At 41.2% G+C, this 12,573-nt stretch overlaps 1 protein-coding gene across 2 annotated transcripts; it reads left to right on the plus strand.

Moving 5' to 3' along the window:
- Window positions 1–7,487: 7,487 nt before the first annotated feature.
- Window positions 7,488–12,321, plus strand: LOC114307012 (nuclear transcription factor Y subunit C-3). 2 transcript variants are annotated; one of them, XM_082877491.1, is made up of 5 exons: window positions 7,623–7,888; window positions 7,989–8,040; window positions 9,182–9,363; window positions 10,259–11,123; window positions 12,065–12,321. In XM_082877491.1, the coding sequence occupies exon 4, from the start codon at window positions 10,308–10,310 to the stop codon at window positions 11,085–11,087; it is 780 nt and encodes a 259-aa protein (XP_082733617.1). In that variant the 5' UTR covers window positions 7,623–7,888; window positions 7,989–8,040; window positions 9,182–9,363; window positions 10,259–10,307; the 3' UTR covers window positions 11,088–11,123; window positions 12,065–12,321. The 2 variants fall into 2 exon arrangements, with proteins under 2 accessions (XP_028108154.1, XP_082733617.1); XM_028252353.2 differs by lacking the exon at window positions 9,182–9,363 and having other exon boundaries at window positions 7,488–7,888.
- Window positions 12,322–12,573: the final 252 nt, after the last annotated feature.

Consider the following 12,573-nt stretch of genomic DNA (forward strand, 5'->3'; position numbering starts at 1 on the left):
CAGTGCTTTTTCTCTTCTTTCTTCTGCAAGGTCGAGTTCCAATGTTATGGACTCTTCATTCAAGTCTGGATCAAAATTTTCGCTTCGAATTGTGGGGAGGCCAACTTCCAGTGGGATTACTGCTTCCATTCCGTAGGCTAAGGAAAATGGTGTTTCTCCTGTTGATCGCCGAGGTATGGTACGGTAAGCCCATAAAACATGAGGAAGTTCATCCGCCCACTTTCCTTTTGCTTTTTCTAGCCTTTTCTTTAGTCCATCCAAGACGACTTTATTTGATGCTTCTGCTTGGCCATTCGCTTGAGGATATGCCGGTGTAGAATTGTAGAACTCTATCTTGTACTCCTCACAAAAGCTTCTGAAGATTCTGCCGTCGAATTGTGTGCCATTGTCTGAGATCAGTGCTTTTGGTATGCCAAACCGAGTGATGATATTCTGCCAAACGAACTTCTTCACATCTTTTTCTTTGATTGATGCCAATGCTTCTGCTTCCACCCACTTTGTGAAGTAGTCTGTTGCTGCGAGAAAGAATTTTCTGTTGCCGGGTGCTGTTGGAAGTGGTCCTACTATGTCCAAGGCCCACATTGCGAAAGGTCATGGGCTAGTTAATGGTAGGAGTTCTCTTGCTGGTTGATGTATTTGGTGTGCGAATTTTTGGCATTTCTCACACTTCTTCACATATTTCTCTGAGTCTGCTTGCATATATGGCCACCAATAACCTTGCGAAATGGCCCTGTAGGCTAGTGACCTTTCGCCTTGATGGCTTCCGCAAACCCCCTTGTGTATTTCAAACAAGAATGTTTCTACTTTGCTGGGATGAACACACTTTAGGTAAGGCCCTGAGAATGACTTCTTGTATAATGCCAAAGATGGAGATAGCCAAAATCGCTGCGACTTTGCTCTTATTCTGTTGGCTTCTTTTTTCTCTTCTGGTAGGATCCCGTCTTTTAGGAATAGGATAATGGGATCCATCCAGAAGGGGCCTAATTCTGCGCAACATACCTCTTCTGCTTCGGGGTCTTCTATGCTTGGTCTTGGTAAGAAGTTGATGAGTAATGGATGAGGGATGGATGTATCTGCCATTGAGGCAAGGCCTGCTAGTTCGTCCGCTCGGCTGTTTTCCTCCCTGCTAATTTGTTCTATCCTTACTACATCAAACTTCTTGATCTCTGTTCTGACCAGCTCTTGGTATTTGGCCATCCTATCATCCTTCACTTCATAGTCGCCAGAAATTTGATTTACCACCAGCTGTGAGTCGCTGTATACCATTAGTTCGGTGGCCTTCATGTAGTATGCTGATTTGAGTCCTGCAAGAAGCGCTTCATACTCCGCTTCGTTGTTTGATGCTGGGAAGCCAAGGTTGATTGCTTGCTCTACAACCAGGCCATCTGGGGAGATGAGGACTATGCCAAGCCCTGCACCATGCCGGTTGGATGCTCCATCCATAAAGAGTTTCCACATCTCCCCAACGAACAACTTCCAGCACGTGGAGGGGTCAGATGATGTCGCGGGGTCAAGGATGGTGTTTTCTTCAAGGTCCATGTTTGCTGTCTGCCCTTCGTCATCTGATTGCACTGTTGGTGAATCTTTGTTTGTTTCTTCCTTGTTGTCCTTAGTCTAGTCTGCCTTGGAGTTTGACTGAGTATCTTCTACTAGGGGTTGCGCTATTCCGGCGTCAACTTCCGTCCCTAGTTCAGTTGTGTCAGTTAGGTCGACTGGGCAGATATGATGACTTCCAGGAGTAAACTCTGCGATGAAGTCTGCCAAAGATTGGGCTTTTATTGCGGTCCTGGGTTGGAACTTGATGTCGAATTGTCCCAACTCCACTGCCCACTTCAAGATTCGCCCACTAAAGTTCGCTCTTTCAAACAAGGCTTTTAGTGGAAAAGCTGTGAGGACAACTATGGTGTGGGCATGAAAGTAGTGTGTCAATTTCCTTGAGGCCATCATTAAGGATAATACTAGCTTCTCTAGTGGCAAATACCTCGTTTCGGCTCCCAGCAATGTCTTGCTGACATAATAGATGGGCAGGTGTTGGATTCCTTCTATACAAACCAACACTGCGCTAACTGCGTGCTGAGAGACTGCCAGGTATAAGAAGAGTTCTTCACCAGAGACTGGGGTGACAAGCAGTGGTGGGGAAAACATATATTCCTTTAAGCTTTCCAGAGCTTGGTCGCATTCTTCATCCCACTCAAACTTGGCCTTTAAAGCTTGAAAGAATGGTCGCAGTCTGTCTGATGACTTGCTTATGAACCGGTTGAGCGCAGCTGCCATGCCGGTGAGATGCTGCACTTCTTTGACTGAATTTGGTCTCTCTAATTCCTGGATTGCTTTGATCTGGGAGAGGTCTGCTTCTATACCCCGGTTGGTCACAAGGAAGCCCAAGAATTTGCCAGATCCTACTCCGAATGCGCACTTGGATGCATTGAGGCGTAACTTGTGCTTCTTCAAGACTTCAAACATCTCTCCTAAGTCCTTGAGATGGTCATTCTCATCCTTGCTTTTGACCACCATGTCGTCGATGTAAGCCTCCATTGTTCTGCCTAACAATGGTTCAAACATCTTGGTGACCATCCGTTGGAATGTCGCCCCTGCGTTCTTCAGGCCAAAGGGCATGACCTTGTAACAGTATAGTCCCCATGGTGTTGTAAAGGATGTGACCTCCTGGTCTGGTTCATGCATGGCGATTTGGTGGTAGCCTCTGTATGCGTCCAGAAAGCTAAGTCGATTGTGCCCCGCCGTTAGGTCTACCAGTTGATCTATCCTTGGTAGAGGAAAGCTGTCTTTTGGGCACGCCTTGTTGACTGTTTTGTAATTGACGCAAACACGCCATTTGCCATTCTTTTTTGGTACTACGACTGTGTTGGAGATCCATCTTGGGTAGTGCACTTCTCTAATTGCTCCTGCCTCCAGCAGGTTGCCTACCTCTTCTGCCACTATTTCGGCGTGGTGGAGTGCCGATCTGTGTGTGCGTTGAATGACTGGTCTGGCGGATGGGTGGACATTGAGTTGGTGACTGATGAAGTTTGGATCAATGCCTGGCATGTCGTAGGGAGTCCAGGCAAACACTTCTATGTTAGAGGTCAAGAATTCCAAGACCTCTAATCTCTCAGCGCTGGACAACGATGAGCCAAGCAAGAAGAACTTATCCGGGTTCTTCTCATCTATTTTTACCTCCACCAAGTCCTCCACCGCTTTCTGATCAGCCTCTTTACCGACGTCCACGAATAGTTCATTACTTTCTGGTTCTTCCACCGAATGAACATATCCTTTGGCAGCGCGGCTGCCATTCACCGTGGCGAAACATTGCTTTGACATGATCTGATCTCCATAGACTTCTTCAATTATACCGGTGTCGTTGGGGAACCGCATTACCTGATGGTATGATGACGCCACCGAACGCATGGCATGCAGCCATGTTCTGCCCAAGACGATGTTGTAAGTGGAGGGGACCTTCAATACCCAGAACTCCACTTGTTTTGTTACGCTTCCTGCTCTGACCGGAAGAATTATTTTGCCGACGGGCCATTCTGGCATGGAGTTGAATCCAATTAGGGGAGAAACTGCAGGCGCCAAGTCTTTGTCTTGCAGCTTCAACTGTTTGAATGTTTCGTAATACATGATCTCACATGAACTACCCTGGTCAATCAGAATCCGCTTGACGTCAAAATCTTTGACTCGGAGAGTGACAACCAGAGCATCATTGTAAGGACAGTATATTCGATCCAGGTCTTTATCCGAAAAAGACATGACGTTTGTTGCCTCTGTCTTCCCTTTCTTGGTGGCAGGTTGGGCACTTAGTACTACTCTAAAGTGCTCAGCCTTTTTGATTGATCCTCTGAGCTCGCATACGCGCTCAGGTTCAAAAACTCCATGTATGACATTGATAATACCTTGAGGCGGTGCGTCGATTGGCATTCCGTTGGGATGGTTATTATGATCTTGGGGGGCTGGTTGCGTCCCTCCTTCAATGTATTTATCCAAGTTGCCTGCTGCCACTAACTCTTCCAAGTGTTGTCTCAATGGTGTGCAATTCTTAGTGCGGTGCCCTTTTTCTTTGTGGAATGTGCACCATGATCTTTCGTCGTAGTCTTTCTGAGCTTCCCCTAGTTTGGCTGGCCACTTGACAAAAGGCTCATCTCTTATTTCGCTCAGAATCCGATATATCGGTTTTTTGAACACCGTTGTTATGGCAGTGCGGATTCTCAACCATCTTTTGTCTGGGTCTTCTCCGTTATCTCGTCTGTCACGTCCGTTTCTATTCTGCCGATCTACTGTATTGACCTTTGCTGAGGTTTTCTTTTCTGGTACTGCGGTCGCACTAGATTTTGCTTTGGCACGTGCGCCATCCTCTTCTACCCTGATGTGCTGATGCACTCTCTCCATCAGGGCTTCCATGGTTAAGGGTGGCGTCATGGTGATTGAGTCTCTTAGTCTGTTCCCGACTGGAAGACCTCTCTTATACTGCGCAATGGCAAGATTGGTGGGGCAGTCTCCAATCTGATTGAATGTCTCCCAGTAACGACTGTTGTAGGATCTAAGGGTCTCTTTATCTCCCATGTCGATGGAGAGTAACTGGTCGATCTCCACCGGTATCTTAGTATTTGTTCGGAACCTTGTTACGAATGCTTCTGCCAATTAAGCCCAGGAGGCTATGCTGCCCTCTGGAAGCCTTTTGAACCATGTCAAGCCTAGGTCGCCAAGGCTTGATGGGAAGAGTATGCACATTAAGGCCTCGTTTCGCCTGTACACAGCCATGACTTGGCGAAAGTGGCTCAAGTGTGAATACGGGTCCGTCTTCCCTTCATATGTAGTGAATTTCGGCTGAAGGAAGCCTGATGGTAGGGGCGCGTTTTCAATCGCTGGAACAAACGGCGAAGTCTGCAGCCTTGCCAATGCTTTGTCCGTTGGTTCATAGGCTGGGCGCGGTATTGGCATTCCAACCTCGACGCTTCCATGCGTCCGAGGAGCCAACCGTTGTAAGGCAGAAACTCTGTGTGGATCCCTTGCCCTGGCATCCTCCTTGCATCGTGCTTTTTCTTCGAGCACGGTTCGTAAGTCGGATGACCTGGGTAACTCCGTCTGTCTAGATCTGGTTTGGTGCGAGTGCGAGGGCCAATACGTGCTTCCTTCAGTGTATGATCTCTCAGATCTCGTCCTCTCAGACCTAGAGTGACGAGTTCTGGAAGACAAGGATTGAGTATCGCCTGTCCTGAGGCTTCTGCTCTCTCCTCGCGAGGGTGTGGTATTCCTACCATGACTTTCTGAGTGGCGAGGGGGCGTCTTTTGTTTGCGCCCCTCTCCTGTCGCCACTTCTTTTTTCTTCATCTGGCGTTTCAAGGCCTCCATGTCCGCCGCCATCTTTCTTATCAATTCATCTTGTTCCTTCACGCGATCTTCCAGGGCTTGAGGATCAATCCTCCTCCTTTGCCTGTCAGGACTTTGTGAATGAGAGTGACGGGGGCTGTGATTCCGTCTTCCCCTAGTATCCCTCATGGAGGTATGTCGTTGGGGCTCTAAGTCCGCCATGGGAGGGACAGAAGGTAATCCTTCACGCCTTGCCCCCCCTTCTGGAGTTAGTCCGTCGACGGCGGACTGCGGCAATTCTTCAATGTGTGCCATTGAATGTCAAGGGGAGAAGCTTAGTCAAGAGGTTTTGTTCTGTCTGGCTTTCCCACAGACGGCGCCAATTGTACGGAGAAGAAATAATTCTCCTCGTATAATCCTGTTGACTAAGTCCACGCTCCTCCGTACGATGTCGCTTTGTCACCTGAAAACACAAACGTGAGCTAGCCAGCGGGTGTGTGCCGGAAACCTCTCCGATGCCTAAGTCAGAAAACTTGACCAATAGACAAAGCTCAATGTGTTCAGAAAGCAAAATTGTATGTTGTATTATGTTACCTCCTCCAAGGTGATGCTTGTGAGCTTTTATAGGTTTCGAGTGGCATAATCCTAGTAGGACTTTTATTTCTCCATGCAGAGTCCTCCTAGGATTCATGCTCCTAAAAGATAATGCTTATCTTTTTACACCCCCCCCACTGCTTAAACCAAGTGGGATGGTCTTCACCATGGCCGAACTATCATCCGACCGAGATAAACCTGGCTATGCTGAGCCACAAAGTAAGCCGAACTATCCTTAGTTCGGCCCTTCCGCTTATATTTCCTTATCTCGGTTCTTACTTGTTCAACTCATGGTGTGCTTGGACCGAACCAACGACTTTGACCGGTATAACTCCAAAACCGGTATACCTCTAAAGCCGGTATAAATTCAAGAACGATGTACCTTCTAACTTCAAGTTGCTCCCGGACCGAAGTAGCTTAACAATTCACGAACCGAAGTAACTTCATCTCTTTTGGCCGGAGTAACTTTATCTCCCTTGGGCCTGAGTAACTTTTCGGCCCTTTTTACTCAGTCTGTCATACTTTGGGCCATAAAGTCCGTCTCATAGCTCGGCCCAATTTTCACTCAAAATTACCCTCTCAATGACAATTGATATTCCCAAAAAAAATATACTATTAAAGGGTAATTTTGAAAAATTAATATTTTTAAAATATAATAATTGTATTATCAAAAATTAAATTATATTTATCAAAATAGATTATTATTTTGAGACGAATGGAGCATAAGTTTAAATAAAATGACTTAAAATTCAATAATAATACAAAGAAAAAATATAAACTTATATATATTCTCATTTTTTTAATTTTTAGAATTATTATAATTGACTTAAAGATTTACATATATAACGTACAATGAATACAAAAAATTATATATTTTACATTTTGTTCTCTATCTATCACGTCTTACGTTTTTGTTAAAAATTCATCTTGTCATATTTATATTGGCCTCGTTTGGAAAGTGGCTATTTTAGTAGGCTATTTGGTTTTTTGGCTATTTTAGTAGGCTATTTTAGTTTTGTGTTTGGAAAGATGTGATGAATTTTTAGTTGAGTTGTTGTATTGAAAAGTGTGTTGAAATGATGTTTAAATTTAAAATGACAAATTTATCCCTAAAAACATAGTTTTTTAAATTGATATCAAGGGGTAAAATGATAATTTATTTATTGATGGAACAACTGTTGTAGCTGACAGTGTAGGCTGTGCCTACACTGCCGGCTGTGCAGAATATTTTTTTTTTTGAAAAAGGTTCCAGCAGTATTACTTTTAGACTAATTTATCAAAATAGGCTATAATAACCTCATTTTGTGCTTCCCAAACGGCGCCATTGTGTCACATCTTTATATTGGCGCTTCTTAAACTAGCCCATTTGACAACATGCTAAAATAATTTTTAAAAAAAATCAAAAAATTATTATAAAAATATTCTCTTTACTTTTCTTTATATATTTTCAAAAAAACTAAAAAAACAAACTAAAATATCCTAAATAAATAGTGCAGATGAAGTGTATCAAAATAACAATACAATTAAATGTAAGAAAAAAAAAATTACAACTCTTCAAAGCAAACATTATTAAATGAAAGAAAAAAGTTAAATTAAATAGTAACCGGATTAGGTATTGTAGATCAAGGTATCAACTATCTCCTTCTTTTTCTTTTCCTTTTTCTTTTTTTCCTTTTTTCTTTTTTGATTAATTAATATCTAATGCATAAAAAATAAAAAATAAAAGTCAAATCTAAAGTTAAATCTTTCATTGGAGAGAGAGACAGAGAGAGAAGAGAGTGCAGAGTCGAGTTCATCCAATCCAACCAAAACTTGCGCTGCCCACTATATTTTCTCACTCTATATCTATTCGCGTGTAGATATATATATATATATATATGTATATCATGCACTTTGATGCTATGAGCTCTCGATGAATTCGAGCCCTAGTTGATCTTTCTCACTCAATTCTCTCATCCCCTGTGGGATTTACAGCAACAGAACACAGGTTCGATTGATTTCTATATGGGTAGTTTTATGTGTGTGTAGTCAATTTTCCATTGACTTCTATTTGATTTACTTAACAATTGTGATTTGGGTTTTTTTAGGGTTTTGATCGTTGAGCAAGATCAAGAAACCAGAGTGAACAGAGCTATATAGGTACTTGATTTCATATATATATATTGGTGTGCATGCATAAGTATACTAGATTTGTGCTTTTGATTTTGGTGGTGAAGATTCTTGCTATAATATGTGACTGTTAATTGAGAATTATGAAGAGGTTCTTTGTATTTGAGCTATCTTGTGGTGGGTTGTTAAAAATGAGGTTGGGATAATTTAGGCTACTTTTCTGCTGATTAACTTTGAGTAGATGTCGGATCTTGTTGAATTTATGTGCTTAAAAGTGGTCTTTTCAAGGAGTTATTTATCTGTCCCTTGTTGTTTTGGGTATTTTATTCATGGGATATGGTTTTTCTAATTTTATTTTATGTAAAAAAATAAATAAAGATTCATCAGAAATGAATTTTCAAATTATTTGTGTTTCGTTTTATATTCTCAAAAATAGGGAGAGAAAAAAAAAAAAAAAGAAAAAAAGAAGAGGAAACTAATACGGAAAATTTGTTTGGCAAATTATTTTCGAAGATTTTCTTGAAGACGGAGATCCAAGACTTAGTGCAATTCTGTTTCCAAAATTACTCTCTAAAATTCTTGATTCCATGCAAAACTGTAACCCTTCCAAATTTCTTGTAGTTATACGGTGAGGGTGGAAGCCCATCTTATCATCTGAACAGATCCTGTATCCAATACCCATGGCTATTTGAATCAAACAACCACTTCCTGCAATGCTCAGATTACCATTGAGTGAACTATCTATGGTGGTGTTTGGCAAGTGGGTTGGGGCTAAAATAGCCACAAAAGACAAAACAGGCTATTTTAGCCACAACAAACAAAACATCACATCCAACCCATAATCATTACACTCTTCTCTCACAAAAAAAAGCCAAAAAGCCAAAAAGCCCTTCCCAAACCAAGCTTTTTAGCCCAGGCTAAAATAGCCAAAAAAGCCAAAAAGCCAAAAAGCCAACCCACTTCCCAAACGGAGGCTATATTTATTTATTTGCCTTCTCATAGGCTTCTGGGGAGGGTTCCACTTGACTGTTATCATTAACTACCTTGGTAAACAAATGCTTGAGCCGTGTCAACCTCACTGATAATACTTAGCTAGTGAGTTAGCTGAATGAAAAAGACAGGATTCTCTGGATCTACAAAGTATAGCTCATACACACTCTTATTCTGCCAGAGCCAGATTGTCAAGATTGCACCCATAAAAGTCATTCCCCTCTCACCTTCACTCAACATAGACAGTCACCATTCCTTAGATTTCTATCAATCCAGTCCTTCAGAAGGAGAGAAAAGAACGCTGTTGGTATTGCGGGAGAACCACTTTCTGCTGTACGGGGAATAAACAATCTCTAATATCATGTAAGTTTAACTCATTGTCATACCCGCAAATACGATGGAACCCATTCCTTGATAGGTGTCTTAGCACTCATTTGGGAAGAAGGGTTGGGTTGGGTTTGGGGCTATTTTAGCCACAAAAAGACAAAATAAATTTTTTAGTCCAATAAGACAAAACATCACATCCAACCCATAATCATTTCATTTTTTTTTGTCACAAAAATCAAAAAAGCCAAAAGGCCTATCCCAAACGAGACTTTTTAGCCCCAGGCTAAAATAGCCAAAAAGTCAACCCACTTTCCAAACAAACTCTTAGTGTCTGAACTTTGGATGAATAGTTACCAAATGTTCATTCCTCACTAACTATAAAAAATGTTTGCACCTTTGTAATCCTCTTGATTTCCAAATGCTCTGCAGCTCCTTTGCCAAAGGGAATGTATTAGTTCTTGTAAGTTCAGTATAGGCACACTTTTCTGTGAAATTCCATTGGACAAATGCCTCTATACCCCTGACAGTTAGGGTTTTTGTCCTGACAAAAACCAGGATGACATTATGAAAGTTGCTCTAGGTTTGACTTGGCAGTAAGGATCAAAGATGTGCCCAACCCCAGCCCTCACACTGGAACCAGTATTTTCAAACAGATTTCCTCTGGTCTTCAATTTGGATTTGATTCAGTCCATGATTGGGCAAATTGACAACCTTCAATGTTATTAGTTTGTGAGGACCAGCAAGTCATGTCTTCCAGATTTCAATGCCGGTGGTCATCTGCAAAATAGCAGCTCACTTTACATCTACATAGTACATATATTAAATTTTCTAGCAAAATGACTTGTGAACCTCAATTTTTTCTCATGACAAAGTGCATAATACATTTTTTCTTTGTTGAATATCCTTATGTTCTTTTTTGTACTTTTATCAGAAAGTCCATAGCTAAAGATCTCTAGAGTTAGAGAGCCTAAGCATTCACAATGGATCAGCAAGGGCATGGGCAGCCCCCTGTTATGGGGGTAGTGGGTAGTTCAGCTCAGATGCCATATGGCGTGGGCCCATATCAAGCTAACCAAATGATGAGGCCCTCTGCTCCTCCACCAGTTGGATCGACTCAATCTCCTCAAACCGGAGGTACCTCTGCCTCGCCAGCTCAGCTTGCGCAGCACCAACTGGGTTATCCACACATCCACCAGCAACAGCAACAGCAATTGCAGCAACAACTCCAGGGTTTTTGGGCAAGTCAGTACCAAGAAATTGAGCAAACATCTGATTTCAAAAACCATAGCCTTCCATTAGCTAGGATTAAAAAGATCATGAAAGCAGACGAGGATGTGAGAATGATATCAGCTGAGGCTCCGGTCGTGTTTGCCAGGGCCTGTGAGATGTTCATTTTAGAGTTAACGCTACGGTCTTGGAATCACACGGAGGAGAACAAAAGGAGGACGCTTCAGAAGAACGATATTGCTGCGGCTATCACAAGGAATGAGATATTTGATTTCTTGGTTGATATCGTTCCGAGGGAGGATTTGAAAGATGAGGTACTTGCATCAATGCCAAGAGGAACGCTTCCTGTGGGGGGCCCGACTGAAGGCCTTCCATATTATTATATGCCGCCACAGCATGCCCCACAGGTTGGAGCTCCAGGGATGTTCATGGGTAAGCCTGTTGATCAAGCACTTTATGGCCAGCAATCTAATCCTTACGCTGCAGCTCAGCAGATGTGGCCACATCAGCAGCAACCACCTGCAGATTCTTAAGGGAGTGGATTAACTAGAAACATGGATGACTACTATGTAAGTGTTTTATTTGGCCTGTTTGGTTCTTAGTTAGTTACATCTTAGTTGGCTTAAAATTTGAAATCATATGCTTAAACAATTGTACTTAAAAAAGGTAGGGAGTTTGATTCCACTTTTCATGTTTTTTGCCTATTTGCCTTTTCAACTTAAATGGCTCAAAATGCTTACTTTCTTAGAAGTTAGATTTTAGATGCCTTTTTTAAGCTAACTCTGTTATGCCAAAATCAGCTTCTTTTTCTAAGTGTTACCAAACGGATAGTATACTTCTGCAGAGGTTTAAATATTAATAGTGCTTATGTGAACTGCTCTGGTTATTGGTACTTTTTTCAATTACCATGTACATGTGTTGGATCGTCTGAATATATATTCTCCTTGATGCATCTCTTTAATCTTGTCAAAGATGTGGGCTCTGGCTTGGTACATAATTAGACTTTGTGGTTCTCTTTCAGTATGTATTTAGCAAAACAGAAAATAAGAAAAAGAAGAATCATAGACTCTCTGAGCTTGAAAATGTGTTTGCTTCATCCTTTCTTTAGTTGTAAAATATTTTGTTAAGATGGTAGAGGGTTGTGCTGATTTTGCCTACTTCCAAATCTGTTGGGTGCCTGCATATTGAAGGTACAAGAGTCAAAATCTATACCATATGAGACCCCATTTCAGTTGATTTCCTGTGATTTTGAAATGGAGTTATTTTTGTTATGCTCAGGTTAGAGTCTTACTGCTATGCAGCTTTCCCATTTCTATTCCCCTCCTACCAATTGTCAAAAAATATAAATATATATATATATATATATATATGTATATATATAACAAAATAAGTCTCCTCCCTGATTGGTGACTTTACTTGGGTCCACTGCTCTTTATCAACAAAATTGTTTTCATTATTGTTTTTATCTTCTCTTACACTTGCTGATACATTGATAAAATTACTTCTGCAGATGTTTTGGTGGATGATGTTATCGTAGTAGAAGCAAAGAACAAGAGAAGATACTGAAGAACTAATAGAGAAGACCAAAAGAGACACAAACATGTTTGGGAAACTATTGTTAGCTCTCAGATAGTATAGCATAGCTTGTTCTTCATAGGAGTCTTTCATGAGTTTTTTCTGGTTTTACTTTTGTGCCAAAAGTGTGTCATAAAATTCTGACCTCTTGTAAGTTAGAGAATGCAGTGGCAATGTTTTTTGCTTGTGTAATTCTTTCCCTTTTCTTTCTTTTCTCCTCCACCGCTTCACTCTTTTTCTTGGGACAATTACCAAAAAAAAAAAAAAAAAAAAAAAAAAACCACCAAGAGTTTGAGACATATAATAAAATAAAATCTGAATTTTTAATTTTGTCAATTTAAGTTTCAATTTTTTTTTTTATTTGCTTTTAATCTAAATCATTCGTCTATTTTTATTAAATAAAATTGACAAAAAAATAATATTTTAGTTATTAAACTCAATAAG

This window comes from Camellia sinensis, chromosome 7 (assembly GCF_055761805.1).
Source record: "Camellia sinensis isolate YWXY chromosome 7, ASM5576180v1, whole genome shotgun sequence".
In the NCBI taxonomy this organism is placed as follows: Eukaryota; Viridiplantae; Streptophyta; class Magnoliopsida; order Ericales; family Theaceae; genus Camellia; species Camellia sinensis.

Coding starts and splice junctions, on each gene's coding strand:
- LOC114307012 (XM_028252353.2), top strand. CDS start 10,308: ATGGATCAGCAAGGGCATGGGCAGCCCCCTGTTATGGGGGTAGTGGGT.